This window comes from Thermobia domestica, chromosome 13 (assembly GCF_964235325.1).
Source record: "Thermobia domestica chromosome 13, izTheDome1.hap1.1, whole genome shotgun sequence".
Classification (NCBI taxonomy): domain Eukaryota; kingdom Metazoa; phylum Arthropoda; class Insecta; order Zygentoma; family Lepismatidae; genus Thermobia; species Thermobia domestica.
This window is the reverse complement of record NC_137466.1, coordinates 116,403,970-116,426,203: the sequence shown is the minus strand read 5'-3', so window position 1 is coordinate 116,426,203 and position 22,234 is coordinate 116,403,970. Positions and strand designations below refer to the sequence as shown.

The following is a 22,234-nucleotide window of genomic DNA, read 5'->3' as shown; positions in this document are numbered from 1 at the left end:
GTTCGGTTCCATGCTGTTTAACATTCGAAGGATGTCTTCTATTTTTTGTTCCAAAGTTTTGTTCACGGGCCCTAGATTTGCTTCAATATTACCTATCAACAGCACTATAAGCACAATTGCTAGACAAATTACCTTTCCACTTCAATATTTATCCGTTGTTACAAGTTTTTCCTTCGAAACATTCATTTCGAATGCTGCACTGAACCTGCTTATAGCAGCGCGCCACTGCTGAATTGTAATTCCCATTAGGATGGAAACAGTGATCAGGCAGAGCTAATCCAAGACACGCCTGTTCTCTTCGGCGGACAGCAGCGCATTCGCCGAATGGTGCAACCAGCAACCAGAGTCCTTCTTTGAAGAGGGTATGGAGAAACGTGTTCAGCTTGTATGGTGAAGGATGATTATATGCAAAATTTTCTCGAATTGTCATCTGTACGATGTCGTTCTGGTGTTGCATATGTTCTCCAATACATGCAGTGTGTAGTTTAATTGACAAATATTCTGGCTGTTGTCTGATACAAATAGACTGTTCTCATCGGAGACGAATCTCAGTACATGTCCTCCCTCGTATTCTAAGATCTGTTCTCAGTTTGTAATTATTAACAAGATTTGCATTATACAATATTAAACAAATTTTTGGTCCTATAGAGTTCTATATATGATTGCGATTTACGAAGTATTAACTTTATTAATTTTGTTTCAGTTGAGAGTTTCAATGCCGAATCTACCTAGAAGATTGTAAGGATCTCAGAATTCGAATCTCAGATTTAATGAATATAATTAAATAAGATTAAGCATATAATTCTTACCTAAGTTATTTGTAATCAATCGTACCTGATAGCAAATAACAAATTTTATTTCATTCGTATAATTTTATTGTCATTAGTTTATTAATTTGATATAATAATTATTAAATAATCAGAGGTCATTCTGTTATTAGATATACATAAAAGAAAATTGATAGTACTAAATGTTAGAGTAATTAAAACCGAAAAATAAATACCAAAGTAATTTTTTTAGAAAAAAATCAATCAATTCTTTCAACTTTTCTGTTTGTTTTTATTTGATCGGTGTAGTTGACTATTTTTCAGTTTTCCTTATTGTGTGAGAATGATGAAACGTTATTAACAGCTTTTATTGTTGTTTAATAAATGTCTCGATATTCATTAAATGAGCTACTTGTGGATTATATTTGTGAAGTTTTCCGAATCACATTTTATATTCATTCAATCTAGAATATTAATTATAGTTAGTAGTTTAGATTGAAAAGTAGCAGAAGTAAACTTTTCCATTGGTTATACGAATGTCATGAGTTGTAAATAGTATAGGGGGATCGCAGGGATTAAAATAGATCTCCCAAGAATATAAAATAGATTTTCAAGTAGAGTTAAGCCCAGTGAATCATTGTCAAAGGTAAATATTCTTATAAGTGATCTATTGTTTAAAAATAAATAGGATGAATTCACTAAGGTGTGCTCTTTATTTCTCCGGGCAAAGTTTCTTGTGTAACTAATCCAAAGAGCTGCTGAATAAGTATTGTAGTATCCTGATATCGTATAATGTAAATTATATGTTAAAATTCACTTGTTGGGATAACATTTAGAGTATGTATGTTTAAAATTTTTATATTTTCAGCGATAATATATGTATTAAACATTCTCTTCTATATTTCTTATGTTTAATTTATTAACACTGCAAAGACTTTTTAATACATGGATGGACAGATTAGAGTGTAGTGTCATTTTCACCAGAGAGGCTATATGAGATGTGGAGTTAGAAATAAACATGGAATCAGAACTGCGTGTGCTCCCGCCGGGAATCGCGCACCGAAGACGCATACGCTAGCCATATAACGACAAGGCAACTTAATACTTTTTGATACATCTAGAACTTCTCCGTATCCGTCTTCTCTACCTTGTTCTACGCTACGGTAATATTATACTTTAAGAAAGATTGTAGCTTAAATCAAGGTTTCCTATAATAGTATGATGTTTGTGTGAAAACTACAGCATTTATAAATATGAGTATGATTATTTTCTTCGGTGAATATGACGAATGCCATATATTCTTTGACATTTCCAATGTATAGTGCTAAGATTTCTTAAATAAACTCATCCATGGTTTTAAAATAAATTTAAAGTATACCTTAATTGTAAAGCAGAAGCTTCTAGCTATGAAAGTGAATAGTTACATTTCGTGTACGAAAAAAAGATACTTAGATACTGCTTTATTGCTGCAATTTGTCGCGGGCTAATTTGCTGATTATTGATAAGTTGTTAAATTATTATTTTTACTATTATGCAATGTTTATGGTGAATAGCTTACATTACTTTATTGTTTTCTATTATTTCCTCTGTTATGTAAATCTATAGATGCTTGAAAAATATTTTTCTTATTTAGATAAAGAATAAAATTCATTTGATTTTACTTTTAAGTAGTATGCTTTTAATTTCTCCTTTACTTTTTAAGTTCTTAGTTTAGTTAAGGAAAGGGAAAGCTATGAAAACCCAATCTTCTTCTGTTGGTTGGTACCTCTAATTGTTGCTTTGGCACAAGGTCGCGTAATGAATTGAGAGCTGCAAATTTAGAAATTTTCAAATCAGCTCCATCCCGTTTCTTTCCCGATGGCAAATGATTTAGACAACTAGGTGTATTTTTCCGAGATTGAAAAGTTTAATTTAATTATTTACTTTGCGTAGGAGAAGGAATCAATTGTTGATGTAATGACTCCCTCCTGAAATGGTCGAGCCCGCATAGCATTCCGGGTCTCATGGTATACAGGTGGAGATAGGACCAACAAGAAATGTGGTAACTCGTAGTCCTGTGTGGCCGATGATAGGGCTGTTGTCGGTACCGAAACTACCACATAACAGTAGTCGTCCCATTCGGTCAACAACATAGTGGCTTAGGTGAGACCTTGGCTACCCTCCGAAATAGGCGACCAACTTGTGCCATTGGATCCGGAAGAGTACGTGCAACCACATTACGGTCTCATCAACGTAGGTATGAAAACTGCCGCCCCTACCGGTGAAGGTGAGGCTTCGGCTATCCTCCGAAATGGGTAGCTAGGTCGTGCCCTTGTGTCCGGGAGACAAGATTACGTGGTACCCCAACACGTATGAAAGGGAGGTAGTAGTGTACCCAGCAGAGCTGATCCGCACCCTACAGGAAGGATGATATAGGCACTGCCCTGAAAGAGTTTCGTGCGTGTTCTTGAATCCGGGATGGGATACTTAGTATCCTAACGCACACTGGTAACTCATGAGTTGTGTGGTACAGATGACTGTCTGGGGAAGAGGATTCGCGACCCTACCAGGGGAACTGCTGCTCCCAAGTGGCCACTGTCTTTAAAGGAAGACAATCTACATCAGCCATTGGGTCTGGTAATGTACGGTGTACCTCTACCATAATTAGAGGAAGTTCCGTATTGTTTGAACGACCCTATCGATGGAGGATGTGGTGGTCCTTCCTAATGGTGGTGTAAACGTACCATTGGGTGCAGAATGTAGCTAAGCTACGACGTGTACGTGATATCTAAACACGTAAAACATAGATAGCCTTGTGTTGCTTGGGTGAGCCCACAAGGAGAGTATGTTTTCTCTGCTCCCAAATGAACATGTTTGCTTAAGCAGACGGTCTACATCAGTCTTTGACTCTGGTAATGTATAGTGTACCTCTACTGTAATTAGAGGAAGTCCCGTATTGCTTAGACGATCCTGCCGGGATTATAATGTCAGATTCCTGCCTGCAGGGGGACTGAACGGCGACTGGGAAAAAGCGTCAATCGCAGGTATCTGGGTAACGTTTTCTAGTCTCAGTGAAAGGGAGAAAGTTCTGTAAGATAAGGGCAGGCATCAAACTCAAATATTGACTTAACACGTATCATTGGATCCGGGATGAGATGCAGGAAGCATTTCGACGTATGCGTGGTACTTTACGTGCCAAGGCGGTTGTCGTTGAATGTATAGAGGTAGGCAGGACCGGGATTGAACAAGTCTCCTCGGGCATACCTGGACTCGTGGATTGGGTTGGACTCTGCTGGACTGTGGTCATACCGTGCAATTCGGTAACTCATTGGAGCTTATCCCAGGAATCTGGGTAAAGGCGAGGATGGGCGGGAGGTGAGGTTGCCTTGCAACACTAGGGCACCATGCCTGCAGAATATGATATTATTGACTCGCTAACAGGTCCGCCTCTACCAGTAGGCAACCGTAAGACACCCAGGACTTCGGTCTGGCCGCGCCGTAAACATATCCTACTCCCTTAGAGAATAGGGGTGACCTCGCTAATGCGAGTTAAGGTTAAGGGACAAATCTTGACTGCACACCTCGTGCACGAGGACAAATAGTCCAAACACAGAAAAACAAGGAAGATAAATATAAAGTTAATGGTATAATTCCTACCTCAAGGCGAAGATCCCTAAAGGTCATAATACCAGTGAATAGAAACTTATAAAATATGTAGTAAGTGACCTACAAGTTATGGGAGAATATATTATGATTAACTGTACTTATAGAGGTAAAACCCTGATCCCTATAGCTCGAGTAGTTTCACATTTATCTCATAATTTTGACGTGAACTTAGCAGGGATTTACAAGAATTCTTTCAGTCAGGTCCCTCAATTTTTACATGTCAGAGGCGTCCGTGATTTCCACTGTGAAATAAAAAGAAAAAAGAAAGAAACATATCAAACAAATATACTCCATTTTCATTCAAAAAACTAAAATATTATTTTCAGGAGGGCAATTTTTCAAAATTTTCTGGGAAGAACCTCCCGCTAAGCCTGGGGTATTCCATACCCCAAGAATCCCCGGTTGTGATCTGAATCAGAGCACCCACTGATTTTCAAAACCTGGCACTCCTGCCTGCAAGCTAAGGAATCAGTAATACCTGACATCCCTCGAAAGTTTGCACGTTTCGGGATATATGTAGTCGAGTACTGCCCAACTGAAATATGGTGTCCAGAGTTGTCTGAATGAAGGTCATGATCTTACCTTCTGCTCTCTGATGTGCTTGACCTCAATACGTAGCAGCCTTAAATTGCGTGTTATACCCAATAGTGGAGCATTACGTAATCATGCATGATATTTTAGTACTGTTTGCAGCAGGATCAAAGATAATTTTTATCCATGGAACAAAATCAGTCTTAACCAGCGTTATTATTATTATTTTACTGTTATTGTATAAAATGTTATTGAAAATAAGTTTACGAACGGAAAACGATTCAAAAATAAATTGCATGTTTGAGAACACATCACAAATTTAATTATATCTTAATACCCCTTCGTGTATAGTGTATTCAAAAGACATCTTTTAACATCAAACATACACTTGTCATTATTTAATTTTTAGACAAGAAACATGAAATAAATCAACTTTACGGGTAAACAAGATATGATCAATTGAACACTGGATAAGTCCTTGGGTACATCTAGTAATGCGGAAAAATCTAGTAATTTTACTTTACTCCATTCCTTTGCTATTCAGTCCTTATATCTTCACTGGAAAAGTGTTAACGGGCTCTCGGGCAAACATTTCAACTTTGTACGTACTACCTCAGTCTTGCACTTCTACTATAGCAGATTCAAACGGTTTTTATACTATCTGGTATCATCCGCTTTGCTCTGTAAGAGCATATACTGGTTATCTATCGGTTGCGGGGTTCCCATTCCCCATAATCCATTACGCATACCCCAAAAATATTCTGTTCTAATTACCTCAAATTATAAAGTTTGCATACAACTTATAGTGAACATCCATGAATAGTGTATTACATGGACGATCATTATTGCTTCGCCACATAGTTCTACACTACATCCACACTCATCGAAACTAGTTACCAACTGAAAATGAAAGTGACGGAGAAATAAGTAGGGGTATATTGTAACCAGAATTTATAAACAATTTCGTCTGAAGCGATACAAACATGCACTGGTGTTACGGGTACCTATATTTCCTAATCTATCTCACCTCCTATCACCTTCTGCTATACGTGTGGAAGGAGTCGCACACTGTCAACACGTTATTTTTTTGTCGATGTCCCATAGGTATCACCATATGGTATGGACGATAGCTTCTGTCGTGTCGTAGTGCTTACCGCAAAGTAATCCTTTCATTTTAGCACGAAGGTATTATTTCGAGTCACGAAGTACTTGAAAACATTGTCATGCACTGAGCCCACGTGCAACTTCAATTTTGATCCAAGCACGTTGTTCGTCTTTCCAAAATATATTGTTATGGCGCTTTTGCTTTAATTCTTTACTTTATACTGTTTTTGACTAAATAACACAGTATTTACCGCTCGCTACACTTCATCGCTTCACATCCTTTTATCGGCTACGGATCTCTTGTAGTGCTGAGATACGACTCTCTGATATTATAACAGTGTTGCCACTACTTTTTATCCAACATATGTAGAAAAATTGAAAAATATTCTTCGAAACAAACTGCTTCTTTGTCAGTTTGTGACATTACAGTTTGAGCTACAGTTGAAGCAAAAGTCCGAAGAACAAGCATGACAGGACATTTGTATAATTGCAGTAGAGGGTTGAAAATCAAACACAACAGTGTTAATAAATTGATATCCTTTTGTAAGATTATGCATGGAAGTGTGGAGAATAAAGAGCACCAATCAGTTTCCAAATGTTCACCATAAGACTGGATGCAAGCCCGGAGTCCGGCGAGCCACTCGTCAATGGAATTACGAACAGTGTCGATGGGAAAGTGGCTGACTGCCTTGACAAGGACGCACTTCAGGGAGTCCATATTAGGAGTCTATTCTCACAGACATTGGTTGAAACACTGATTACAGTTTGCACTCGAGCAGGTTTAAATCCGGGCTAATAGACGGCGAGTCTGATGTAGAGATAAAGTGTAGTACGTTGCCTCGTACCTATTTCTGTGTTGGCCGTTCCTTGTGCGCGGGAACAGAAACATGCTGGAAGGTCTACTGTTGGTTGGTGAACATAATAATACTCAGTCGTTTCACAACGGGCCCCAACACTATGGTTTGGTACCTGATAACCTATGTCATCATCACTTGTTCACAAAAATGAAGCCGTACTGTGTCATTGAAGACCACACCCGCCCACACTATGTCTCATGCTGGATGCTGTAAGCAGGTTCAACAGCCTGCACTGATGATAGATGATGAGTACACACTGTCATTTTCAGCATTAAAGGATTGCTCAACTGTGAATAGCTTCTCGTCGGAAAAGAGAATTGTCCTTTGACTATTTCCTGTTTAACGCTTGAGGAGACGTTAGGCTTTCACCACTCTCTGCTGTCGTACCTCATCAGTCAGGAAGTGACCAGTAGGCCCTACGGAGTCCCAGATCCTGATTGAGCACTCGTGATATGGTTAGTCTCGAAATTCTAATTGAGTCCTGACCGGACTTCGCCGAATCCTTGCAGCTACGACTTTTAACTTGCTGTGGTGTCCTCACTATACGCTATCTGCCATTACACTGCCGGTCATCGTACTTCTCATTTCACTGTAATGCTGGATGATACAGTAGACAAATCGTCCAATGATTTGTAGGGGTTTCAAGGTGGCAAAGATCTGTAGTGCTAGCATCCTCATCTTGTGTAGCGCTACGACTACATGATTTTCGTAGTGGCTCCACTCCATTCTATACGTTCCTACTGCCACGCTTCTCACCTTGGAATGAACAATTCAGGGACCCATTTCGCTTACGATATTCAGATGGCAGCCCTCACTCATTCCCAGCAGCATGGGTCAAAATCTGTAACAATATTTATGAACTAACTACATATTTATATAGTTCATTACCATCGTTATTTCTTACACTTACAACTACTATAGCTAACTACTAACACTACAATTACTACAAGTACTAGCCAAGGGCGTCGATTTCTCTGTAAATTTGGGGAGGGGCATTCAGATGCAGAAGGTATATATATGAAGATTTTAAGACACCTTGCACTCAAATTATGCCAAATATTGTACACTCATAAATATAATAGGGGAGCCCACATGAGCCTTGGGGGGCCCGGGCCCCGTCGACCGCCCAGGATCGGCGCCCTTGTCACTAGCCAGACTTATACCATACCAAACTAAATGAAAATAACACAAAATATTAATGATTACAGATGTCTACCTTTATTCATATTTTTTGGAGTTCTCACTGCTGAAGAAGAGCCCTGTTTTCTAGAACCTTTTGTGGGAAAATTCGCAGCTCATTTTTATGTTCATATGAACACAAACTTCAGTCATGACACATTCTGATGACATTCTATGATCTCTGCTTTCATTACATTAAACACTCGTTCGACTTGTGCATTACTGACTGGTATAGCGAGAATACACTGCACTACTTTCATCGAATTTGGTGTGTCTGCTTTTTCAAAAAACGCTCTCCATATCATATATCACGACAATTATTATTTTTATAAAAAGGCCTTGTGTCCATCCTAAACACAAATTAAACATAAGTTTCTTACAAGGCTGTTTGTATACTTTATTATAAATTAACGAGAATTGTTACAGTTTCGGAAGTATATCACTTCCTTCTTCAGACTTCAGGATTTCAGTTGGAGTAGTAGTCTGAAGAAGGAAGTGATATACTTCCGAAACTGTAACAATTCTCGTTAATTTATAATAAAGTATACAAACAGCCTTGTAAGAAACTTATGTTTGACAATTATTACTGTTCTTCATATCAAGTGTTCGTATTATCGATTTCAAATCAGATAACCTATAATATAGTTCATTTCTACGAAAACTAAGTTTTAAGTTTCATTCTCGCCTTTGTCAAATCATTACATGGAAACCGTTTGTGCCGAGCAAAAATACAGGCCCAATAATAGAAAGAATTTAAACATGACTTTTGTTAGATCAAAATGGCTTCGAGATGAGTTTAAAACTATCACTTTTTTCAATTTTCACTTCTTTTAACAATCTTAGGTTTAGAATATTTTTAATTTGATACAATGTTTAAGTTACTCAGAACAATTTATGCATATTTGCCGCCATTAACAAATATTATTTATTAATTTTTTTTAGTGTTAACAATGCTACTTAGATCAGACTATTTAGCCTCATGGTTAGGCTATCTTGGTTATCGCTCATACTGTAACTTTTGAATCAATTACAATATCAGAACAATTATAGTGATAAAGTAGATATGGGTCTATCGCCGCGGCTCTAATAATACCGAACGGGGTTTGAATAGAATGAGTAGATGTACAATATATAACGTATAAATGGCATAGTTAATTAATTCAGACAATTTAATAATTAAGAACGTAACTTAAATTTGATGGCTTGCAAACCCGGGCGCTGCCCGGAGTGCCCGAAGATCTGACAACCCTAGAACATTTGCTATACAAGGTGTTCAGCGCAAGTTCCCTGTAAAAGTTGAATTTGTTACACTCGTTACACAGATAATTATGCAAGGAAAGTGTTGGGATAACGTTTAAATAAAAATGGTAACCCGTACATTACAACAAATATTTTTTCTCTCAAGTTTTTAATGTCTTGATCTACGATTAGACTATGTAATAAAGTGAGTGCTTTATAATTTAAATATATACATTATTTTTTAAGTCAAAACAGTTAAAGAGAAAGTATACGATGTAATTACACAAATTTGTTGCGAAGAATGGCAAAGAAATAAACACATTATGATTTACAGGGAGGAGAAAGGCAGCACGTTGCTAAAGGGCTGAGGGTACATTTGCCTCCTGCAGAATCAGGAGAAAGGAATGACACTCAACTTCATAACCTCCGAGTTGCTCTTCCACCCGAAATATCACCTCCTCCCACAGTTTCTACATCATCATCATCCCCTTCTTCCCCCTTGACAGTCAGAATGAGGCAGACCTCTTCAGAGCTTTGCACCTGTTCCAAGTGCAAGGTAGGATATTAACTGATACAAGAGTTTGGTGTGTAGTTTGGATACCCTTCTATTGTATCATGAAATATTACACATACACATCACCTGTTGACAAACCACGCATGAACACATGTGTTATCTGTTTCTGTATTGTACAGTAGTTACACCTCTCTACATCTCTTCTTCACTTTGCTTTGATTGATTCATCGAATATCCTTTCTTGAATTAAACATGATAATCATATATCTGTTTCTGAACTGGCAGTCAATTCTTTCTTGTGAAAAACCTCATGTATTTTTGTTTTCTACTAGATTTTTTTTTAACCCGTAGTTCGAAGATGCAGATATAATCTGTAATTGCTTCAATTTTTGTGACTGCAATAAGATGTTAAGTAAAATGATATTTTTAATTTACTTTATGCATGTACCATTTGTTCAATGTCTGATTGCTTTCAACCTTTCCCATCTCGTGGTACATTCATTTAACCCAAAACATGTACTCACACATATTTGTTTTGTATTAGGTTACATTAATAGTATTTTTTTGTTGAAAACAGTTAACATCTCTATGAACTTCAGAAATCGAAAACATCTCTGTCCCTGTCATGGTTACAATTTATTCACACATTTATATTTATATATTTGCACATATTTATAAAATACCAAGCACTTGACATTCTTTATCGAATGAATATCAAGACAAAGGAATCATATTTCTGATGTCTTCTTGGAAACTTTTTCTTTATATTCCTTTAATTTAAACTATGAGTGTATGGCAATAAATGCAAGCACCCAATTTTCTCTGAACCATTCAGGCATAATCCAACAGAGTTTAGAAGTTTCTATGAGAACTTTTCAGCAACTTCTCGCCTATGGTTGATATGTCGCTGATTTCCTCTGTAGATAAATAGGTTGTACACATGTCTAAATCCAATATTAAAGTACCAATTCAAAATGTTTAAGAAATCATACTTGAGAATGTTTATATATTTTCTGTCATGTTGCTGTAACTTACTCACTATTCTTCATGTCTTTTAAAGATATTTAAAAGCTTCTGTGGGAGAAAATGTTTTGTACACTGACAAAACTACAAACACAAGCATAGAATGTTCGTATGTGATTGCCACAATACAATAAGATATATGTATATAAAGTAAAGTCATTCAGGAATAAAATGGAATAATCTTCGAGTATTTGCAGGAAACGTTGCTCAGAATATTCTTGCAATGTTTCCGTAGTAGTAATATTAGCATCAACACCGATACCATTACTCCCCTGTGTGTTCTAATAATGTTTTGAAGAAATGAATGTAGTCTGGTGTGTAGAGCATAATTCATTTGCCTTGCGCTATACATGTTTCTTGATATGTATTTTACGAAACATATGATATATGTACAGTAAGTTCTTCGTTATCTGCAGTCTTCCTTCCTTTTTCTTAATCTTTTGTGACGATAAATTACAGTACTGTATAAGAAGTTCAATCATTATTGAAGAAGAGGTGTTTTAACATTTAAAAGAAAATATCTAACCCATTATCATTATTTATTATATTATATTATTATTATTATTATTTTGAAAAAGAAACTAAACCAACAAACTTAAAAGTACAGAAAACTACCGTTTATTAAGTTATGAGTGTATGTATAGGTCCCCGTCCCATATGGTAAATAAAAAATCTTCAAAATCATTTTCGTGTTGATTTATGTTTTTTCGACTATTTTGCGAATTATCCGCAGTTTCACAAATTCCGTGGAAATTTCGGAGTGTACTGTGTATATATAGCTTGAGTTCCAAATTCGAAGTTGCGTTACTGTTTTTTCGCTTTGAGTGCATTAGAATTCAAGTAACACCATATCTTCCATTTAAGAATACCATGCAGCGAAACTAAGGTAGAAACACACATATTAATAACAATAATTCGTACCAAAAGATTTGATCGGCTTCAGAATAGATGAGGTGATAAAAACAGGTAATAATATAATTTACAGAAATGTTATTACTCTTTGAAAATTGCCACTGGAAGAATTTTATTAATATGTAAAGAACACGTGCATAGACTAAATATACTGTATATTATATATACGATCGTGCAAGTCGTGAATAAATGTCTCAATGATTTCTAAATTCAGTAGCAAAAATGAATAGCTATGTGTCAGTAATATCGTATGTCAAACATCTTCGTCATGTAGATACAGCAGATTGAATGAATATTTCACGGGGACACGGTAGCTCACTGGTGGAGCACTTACCTCTAGTGCATAGATCCTTGATTCGATCCCTGGTCCAGTAAGTTTATGGTGGACAATATCGTGTCAGTGCGTTTCTTCTCGGAGTGCTCCCGTTTCCTCCCACATTCTCATTCCACCAATTCTTCAATAATAATCATTCACTTGGCCTAATCATCCGTCTCCCTTAGTCTAAAAGGCATAATCGTAGGACATTAAACTGCAATATTTCGTTTTATTTATGTTTCAAAAATATCATATCATCACCTATTTTAACAACATCGTTTTAAACAAAAGTTGTTTTGTAAATATTTAGGTTTTACAGTCCTTTTTATTATGTGAATATGTTCTAAGCAACTTCTACCATTTTGGTTCAGTGTAATTCAGTTCGACTTTTTTTATCGTTTCTTTACAGGCACGATACGGTTACTACGAAGATAATAGTGGTAATGACATGTTGTTCACATTAGAAACGCAAACAGCTATGCAAGGAATACTGACTGACGGCGTCGTCTTATGTAGTTTGATGTAAGAGAAGAAGGGGGGAAAAAAGTGGAACAATTTATTGATGTACGTGTGTGAATATTTTTCCTTCTTTCTTCAACGTCCGTGTACATGGAAACTTTCTTCATCAACAGCTGTACACCAGTAAACAAAAATAACAAAGAGTATATTGTGATTTTAAAAGGTAGCTTAAAAAAATAGAACTTACATCCGTTTAGAAAACTATTATGCATATATTTATATAAAACAAAAACAAAATATTGGATATTATTTACTACATGATTATGAAAATAATATATTGGTGTTATTAAAATAATTCCTTGAGCGAAAGTAAATTAGCAGTAATAGATTATAAAAGTTAACATCGAAACTTTACTTTTAATAGTTGCTCGGTTCACATTAACACTAATAAATGAAAGCTTCTCTTCTTGTTCACCTCAACCATAGGTTGGTGGACAACATGAAATTTAAAACTTTTCTCTCTCTTGGGAGAGGTGTTTTATACTTTGATAAGGCCTCTTCTTCGTAACTGCGTCTAGATATTCTATCCTTGGTCTTCCTCTTCCTGATTTTCCTTCTGCCTTTCCCTCTATCAGCATGGTGATCCAATCGGAGTGCCGAATAAGATGGCCAAGAAATGTTGTTTCTTCTTTTTCCTATTATCTTTATGGTTTGTCGTCCTTCATTAGCTTCTTTTAGTACGTCTTCATTCCTTTTCCTTTCGGTCCATGATATGCGCAGCATTCTTCACCAATACTACATTTCAAATGCTTCCAGCTTGGATATTTCAGCTTTTCTCAATGTCTATGTCTCTGATCCATACAGCGCCACGCTCCATACCAAGGTCTTAATAAATCGTTTGCGAACGTCCAACGACACATTTCTTGATGTTAGTAGTCCTAATTTCTTATTGAATGCTTGTTTAGCTTACGCTATTCTGGAACTTACTTCTTTTTCGCTTCTTCCGTCCGAGGACATTAGACTTCCTAAATAGGGGAACGTCTTAACGTCTTCGATTTTCTCTCCATCTAGCCATACGTTTGCCTCTTCCTGTTCTGCTCTTGTGCACTTTATCACTTTGGTTTTCTTCTTCTTTATCTTCATTTTGCATGTTTCTTCCAATTGGTCCATATATATATAACACAAACAAAACTAAATTAATGTTCTAAATTCCATCCAATATGGCGGCGTACGTTTTCTATTACTTCTATCTATTTATGCTTATGATTATTTATTAAATTATATAATAATTACAACATTCAAAATTTTCAAAACTTTTTAGGTTAGTTACGAGAAAGGGATACTTCAAAAGGATCTGCAGCAAAAGTTTTAAAAAAAAAAGTTCAATTTTTTAAAGTGTGGAGTGGATCTATTTTTCTTGTTAACAATAAAGCACACATATAATAAAGCATAAACAATATATATGTTTTATCTTCTTATTGCGGAAGTTCCGTTAAGTTTCACCAAAATGAATTTATATTTGAGCAAGTGCTCGTTGCTTCTTTTAGCAATCATGCCATTATTGTGTTACGTCTTGCATGGCCACATTAATTTGCTCACTTACTTGTAAAGGAGTGGAAAAAATGGTTCTCAGCTCCAAGGTCATTTTGGGCACAGCTTCAGTTTGAATTGATTCCCCTATTTTGATTACAAAAGTGAACAGTATACATATTTCTGGATTTTTTAGCAAATTTCTTCATAAGTTTTTGTTACCATGCTTTCTCAGACACTTTTGCTCAAGGAATTGTACCACAGTAGCATCTAGTGTTAACGTTTCATAATCATCATGTATTGAGATAAACGTTAAGCTAAATATTCTGAACTGTAAAATTTCTTTAGTACGTGTAGATTCAAAATTTAGGAACTGCCATTTTATTTTTTGTTTCTTTTGTAAAGAAAAAAGAAATATATTTTGGTGGCAATAGTCAAAAACACACTTGTTAGTTCTAAAGTGCACTTCTCAACGCCTTCCTTACACTTCCTTCCTTAAACATCAACAAAAACAAAAACAAAAAATAACTCTTTAAAGATAAGTAATATATGAAATCTTACAATCAATGTATATAAATGTACAAGAATTATTTTTGCTAAAATTATTTTGCCAAGCTTTATTTTGCTTAACTTATTGATTATTTCAACAATTATACCTATATATATGTGTGTATGTAAAACGTGTGTTGTGATTGTGTACATTGTATACATATTTTAATGTTAAACGTGAAGGGAAAATACTTAGATACCTATAAAATCTCTCAGAGGAAACAAAAAAGAATTTATTTCATTTTTATACCTTATGCGGGTATAATTTTAGACTTGTGCTTAGTAATCTAATATTTCAAGTAGTGGAAATGTTAATTCATTTTATGTTTACATATTTATTAATATCGTCCTAAATTCGCACGTTAGAAAACAGTAATTAAAAAGATAATATAGTTTATTAGTACACATACATAAAGTACCGGATATATGTATATATATTCTTTTTTCCCAACAACTGTACATTTTTAAATTAGTGGCAAACATCTTGGTAAATTAAACCATATAACTTATAAGGTATATTATTATTATTATTATTATTATTATTATTATTATTATTATTATTATTATTATTATTAAAGTTCCTCGAAAAGAACAAATGAAAATAAAGTTTTGTGAGCTTCTAAGAAATGTAGAAATCCTGACATTTCTTTTTAACAATCTTAACTTGACATGAATGGATCCAACAATCTAAATCCAAATTTTTTATGTTGATGGTGGGATACTTTATTACAGTTACACAGAGCAAACAATCTATCGGGCACAATATTCAGTCATAAAAATCTTGTTTGGAATAATATCTTTAGAAATAGTTCTCACCAGTATTTGTTTGTCGATAAGCCTAGGAATTATTAGATACTTAAAGAAACGAACAATGAACTCACTCTCAAATAAATTGTCCACTAAATGAAAACTAACGAACAAATTAACATTACCTTCACATTTCATAAACGCCTACCATTTTTAATTTAGATTTTATATGTATTTAAGATATTGAATTCGAAGAAATGTTATAAAATTTTATGTATAGCGGACGGAAAAGGCGAAGTGAAGGAATACTTCAACTACTGGGTAGTATTTAAAGTGGATACCAAGCTTGATTTAAAGGTTTCTGAGAGATTTTATAAGTAGCCTTTAGGTTAGTTTTTAAGCTCGTTTTACCCAACAAAAGTAATAGCGGTATTTTTGAAAGATCACAGGAATTACTTGAAAAATATATTCAAATAATTTTAATATTATGTCTGTTCTAATTGCATACCAACAAAACACATAATATTTATTTCGTATAAATTCGTTGCTAACTTGCATTATCTGTTTAATTCTCAGCAACGGATAATAATAATAATAATAATATAAGAAATAGAGTGCTTTGTTGTTTCTGATTAAATAAATTGGTGTTATGAGTACAGGAAGGGATATGAATGAAGAATCAGAATAACTATGTGCATGTCTTGCATTGATCATTGCATTTCTATATTCTCCATTTGCTCACATAATTTTTCTTCCTTCTGAAATAAAATCTGCGAAGACCATTAAATGATGAAACAATTTAAAAAGAAGAAGTTAATTTATTGATAATTAAATTTCATAATTTAAAACAAATATGAAAAGTACAAAACCAAACTGTTTAATGAGGACCTACACTATACTATAACTTGCAGCAAAAATGATCCTGCACCGTAATGCTCATGCCACGAGGAAGTAGCAAATTACAAAAGCGACTTACAAAATTGCATAGTTATTTTTTCAATTCTTTTACGAGTCAGAATCAGAATTATCAGTAGAATAAATTATTTACATATCAGTGTAAAAATAGAACTACCTTTAATGTTCTAATAGAGCTTCTTACAGTGATATTTTAATCAATACTGTTTAACCACTAAAGAGATAAAATTGTATGCTCTGTGACACCTCCATTTTTGAAAGGATCTATAAATCTAACAAAACTGACACATCAATTTAATTTCAATTGTAACCTATTTTGAAGAACACATAAGTAATATGGATAAGCATATACATGTACTTATCCATATTACTTATTTAAAGTTAACATATCAGTACACAAATAAGTTGCGAATAAAATTCGAAGTAGAAATTATAACACACTAGTACTGAAATATTTTTGTGGAAGCTACAGAAAAGAAATTAAATGTGCAAGTTGGAAGATTACAAGATAAGAATAAAAACATATGAACAGTGTACTTTCCGGAGTATGACAGGGCGAAATAAAAATATTTTCTCATATAAAATTAATTTTACTAAGATCACAGGTTAAAATTAAATTCTATTATAGAAGCGCATGGTAATTGTGGTTTAGTTTGCTCATTTATATGCTGGGAAATTACACATTCTAGTTCAATTTTTATACACCTGTTCAATCATATAATATGTTATAGAAGTAATATTAAAGAGAGACAAGGATTATTTTTGCCTCAATGCGAGATTAAAATATGCAATTCATATACAGAAGTTTTTTTTAAAAAAAACTTAATATATAAGGAAAAATTAGAAAAACAAAAACATTTACGTTCATTCATTTGTTGAATTACGCTACACAGTTATACTTTGTAGTTAAGTGACAATTGGCTCACTTCAAGAATAAATCGTACAACACAGCCAAACATGCAATTTGCTCGAATTGTGTTCATATTTATGCAATAAAACCTATTAAAAGATTGCAATATAAAATTATTTTATTACATATGAATTATTTCATATATTACCAGTGGGGTATATACGATTTTGTTTTTGGAGGCTTTGCTAACTTTATTCCTGGAAATGTGAAAATTCTGGAAGATATTTCATTTACTTTAAAATAGCAAATAAAATGTCCGAGGGGCTTAACCCGGAAATCCTCCTCACTTAAATACGCTACTGTATATATGAATATGTTGTCATAAACGCAAAACTGGAATAATTCATTTTTGGAACGTAATGGAGAAATAAAAGTTATGTGAGCAAATACTAATATATACTTTTATTTAAAAAGAGCTTTAATATTTTAAAAGATCGAAGTCTTCTCTCATTACCACATGAAAATTAAGTGTGGTGGTTTGACTGTGATATATTATACTGAAGTTCTTTAAACAAAAGTTCTTAGTGTAAATTCTTACCTCATTAAGATAAAAATATACAGAAGTCTTTCATTAGTTTCTGTTTCAACATTTAAAAAATATTTCTTAGAAAAAAATTGTGAAATTCTTAAAATCTTAATGATACATGTACGTATATATCTGAAACAGTATTGTTCATATAATGTTAAAACCTTTAAAAGTTCCCTACGTGATAGGAATAAAAATAATACAACTATTTATTGTATTTATTCTAATAGAGTATGTAACATAAGAAAAGAAGAACAATCTTTATGAAGATTTTTCCATGACTTTATGGTCTAATAGATCTTTACTGAAAAAAAGTAGAATATACAAAGTTTAAAATACTATGATACATAATATTTTTGTAATATATTAGCATTACAAAATTTTAGGAAATATGCTCAAAACTATTCAATTAACATTCAAAATTTTATCCTAAAAATGTAAATTTATGTATTTAAATGTCATACAAGCGACTTTTTCCGTCAACCTGTTTCATAAGTCTTTAACTTTACAATTAAAATTTTTCACGTAATATGCTTTCTCGAAGTGAACTATTATTATAATTTCTTATACGCAAGTTCTTCTCTAAATAAATTATCAATTTAACTACGAAATAATGATCAATGGAAGTATAGCTTTGTATGCTCGTTATATATATCTTTAATAACAGAAAACAATTTACATGTTGAACAAAGCAGACTGAATACTTCAAAGTCTTTCAAAAAGAGAGTGATACGAAAAATAATCAGAGAGATCTGAAGACGGAAATTATTGTTACGCTAGTACGTGTGAAAAAGTTACATGAATTTCTAAACCGTAACTGTAAATTATTATAATTTAAGTGAATAGATACGTATGGAAGAGTAGTGTTAGAAATATAAAATCAATCAATGTATTTTGATTAAAACAAAGGGATTCCAGTGAGGGCATAAAGAAGATAAAATGAATAGTACTTTTTTTCTCTGTGGTAGAAGTATATGATTAAAAAAGTCACAAAACAAACTAAAAGAGTCGAAGATTATAATATTCATAAGCAAACATGGAAACAAAAAAAATATTAATTAAAATAACGAAAACAAGAATATAGCAGGCACTTTGGCATCTCTATTTTCTTTCCTTCATTTTCTCTATGATCTGAGGATGATCCAAAGGCTCGAAGTTCAGTTCAAAACTACTTCTATTAATGTGCTATTGACGAAAATACCTTGTATTTACTATACAATATTACTACCGAGGAAAAAAAAGACTGATTAAGGTATTTAATAATCCAAAACACTTTATGTTAACAGAAATTATTTTACAAAGTTTCATAAAGTTTAGTTTAGTTTCGAAAACATATTACAAATGTCTAATAGGTGCTCCGTTTGTAGCACGATGAGTCTAATTCATTCCAAATCCATGGGGCGAAAAGCCATAAACACTTGCCGGAGTTTTTGTGATGGGTTGTTTCCATGTCATCTAAATTATTATGAAATCTCGTCTTTCACAAGTCTCCATAAAAACAAATCCCAGGGGATTCCTAGTGGTTATTATTATTTCAAATTACTGTTTGTTCTGTAGTTAGACTTATTGTTAGCGGAGAGATAGCTAGGAGGATCCAATGTTATTTCTGTGTTGCAACAGAAAATAAAATGAAAAATTGACTAATACCTGTATATTTGATAGTTTCCTTAAGCGGTTTTCAACAGCCTTTTGAACAAAAGATTTATATTCATTCAAGATAAGAAGTGTTCGCTATATTTAAAACTCAATACGTTGCATTAAAAAAAAAAAAAAAAAAAAGTCTCAAACATGAATTTTAGATGACAACAGTAACGTCTACCAATGGGAATCATGATGTGTTATTTGACTCGAGACAAAGTAAATTACAATATGTTTCTGATTTAAACACTGCATCAGAAACCAATTGATCATAATAAACCCACGACCGTGCATTTCCATGCATTTGTATTATGCACTTAACAACACAAGAAATGAAAAACTATTTAGTTGTATTATTTTTGAATCTATTTTCAACTTTTAACGTAATTGTCATATTAAGTTTAAGCACTTAGTAATTATTAAAATTATAACTGAGAAAGTGTAACAATATCAAAAAACTGCAAAGACTGTTTGCCTTGTGAAAAGAAAAATACGTGTGTGTGTGTATATATATATAAACATCATAATTTAATGTTGTGTATTGTAAAAATGATTTACTTTCTCGTTTATTGTAGATTTTCTTTAATTGTTGTGTGTTGTTCTCAGTCTAGGCTGGTCCTACTGAGTTGATAGTGTATTGCTGTTAAGGTACTATAAAATTATATGAAATGTGAAATCCATGTATTCAATAAGTATGTTTAAGATTATAAAGTGTGATTAAATAATGAGGAAACTTTTACTTCGTGATAACAAGAAAAAAAAGACACCGAATACAACAATTTCGAATCGCTCCGTTAACTTAAGAGGATTATATTGTCGTGCATATTTCATCAATATTTCCACAGGATTAATTTACTCACACTTGAATTACACAAGATAATGCTACTTTTCCATATTCCCATACTTAACACAAATACATATTTATTTGTACCAAATTTACAATATTTTATACTACAATTTCTGCATTAATAGTTCTCGGCAGAATGCAAAGAATAGTTCAATTTTCATGTGTATACCAGAGTTTTTTTTTTTTTTAATCGGTCAGAATCTCTCCTTAAAAGAATATCAAGAAGCACAACCATAGTCACAACTGAGGTAAATTCTCTACGGATTCCTGGCAGTCTTCGCACAGTCATGTTCAAAAGTATTGAACATTTATATTTCTTGTACAAGTTTTTTATTTGCATCCATGGGTAGTAAGTTTTGAAATACTGGCTCGCAAAAAAACCTTAATGATGACTACATGCCTATGTTTCTATAATCCCATCTAGGACTTTTTAAAGCATTACTTTATATTATTTCACTTCTCATACGTGCATAACATGGATTTCAGTTTGTGCAACCTAGTACAAAGAACTGAGCTGTTCTTTTTTTGAAAGGAATTTTATATAAACGGGTACGCTGTTTCTTCAATAGGAACTTCATCAGAATCTCAAGACTTTATTACATTATTGGGTGGGATCCTCGGTTGATTAGATATATTTCGGACGTAACCCAAAGCAAACTGAAAACTCCACACATGTATTGAATTAAACTACGTTCAAATATTAAACGAAACTTTACACTAAAAATACAAATTGCTGAGTAAAGCAACGTTCATTTAAAAATAATAAATGTTTAACAGTTTCGCCAACTAACTGAACATATTGACTTCATGACAGTGTCTGATGAAGCTAATATGTTCAGTTAGTTGGCGAAACTGTCACACATGTATTATTTTATAATAAACGTTGCTTTACTCAGCAATTTGTATTTTAGTTAAGTTATTTAAGATAGCAAAGCTAGTATGAACCAGTTAGGTACTTTTACGCCACTGAGATATGGTATATGGACAAAACCTCACGGCCAAAACTTCGCCGCCTAAAATTTCGCGTTGTCAAAATCTCGCCATCCAAAACTTCGCGGGATGAATCCTTCCTGCCCGACATCTTGGTAGGACAAAATCTCACCATAATCATCTATTCAGTGCATAATATTCAATATATATATATATATATATATATATATATATATATATATATATATATATATATTCAAAAACTTAATCTCACATCAATCTCCGCATATGAGTTTGAACATTTATGCTTTAGAACGATATAAAAGTAAGTGATGGGGAAAAATTTGTTTACGATACTGAGCGATGCATTCGAACAAGCGTTCTTGAGACAAATAATATACGCGTAAACTGAAAAATACCTGTCTCATATAGTTTATTAAGAATTCGTGAGAATGATCTAAGAGTTATTTAACAGTCCGTTATGATTCCGTTGGAAAGGAAAACCAAGCTTATGCTTAACTGCCATGAGAAAATGTTCACCCGATTCTGCTTCGTCTATGATGTTTCTTAATATATGATGACAGGACGTAGATGCATTTGTTGCATCGTGTATTTTGGACTCCCTTGTCACGATTCTATCGCCAATATCTATCGCCCTGTTAATAAAGATTACAAAATTTTACGAGTCAGTTTCTGAGAGCAGAAGAATAAGAATAAGAAAGAAAGACTTAACTAATATGGGTCCAGAAATGCTTACTTGAGACACTAAAAGCTTTTACAAAGTTTAGTTTAAAAATGAATAAGTAAAGAATCGTCAGAAAAACGTGTGTAACTTAGAGAAAACCTTATCCAATTTTTAAACACACACATGTTGGAAAGTACAAATTAATCTACCAGTAATTATGTATGTGGAGAAATTAACAGTACCTCTCTTTTTCCTCTTTGTAAAAAGTTAATAAAATCGCTTATAAGGTTTTTCTCTATAGTCCCATTATTCATAAGAATCATAATTTTCCAAGTGTACGTTGAAAACTGTCTTCAACTGTTATTTAAAATGTATTTACCTGGAAAATACATAGATAAAGGTATATATCGA

General features: G+C 33.5%; 1 protein-coding gene across 4 annotated transcripts in view; it reads left to right on the top strand.

Moving 5' to 3' along the window:
• LOC145668446 (uncharacterized) overlaps positions 1 to 21,389 on the top strand; it is a 272,604-nt gene extending 251,215 nt beyond the window's left edge. For 3 of the 4 annotated variants that reach the window (XM_081736322.1, XM_081736320.1, XM_081736321.1), the window contains 2 exons: positions 9,657 to 9,878; positions 12,497 to 21,389. In XM_081736322.1, coding sequence (XP_081592448.1) covers positions 9,657 to 9,878; positions 12,497 to 12,613 — 339 coding nt within the window. In that variant the 3' untranslated portion in view covers positions 12,614 to 21,389. The remainder of the gene's footprint in view (positions 1 to 9,656; positions 9,879 to 12,496) is intronic. The other variant, XM_081736323.1, reaches the window with a different exon arrangement.
• The last annotated feature ends 845 nt before the right edge of the window (positions 21,390 to 22,234 follow it).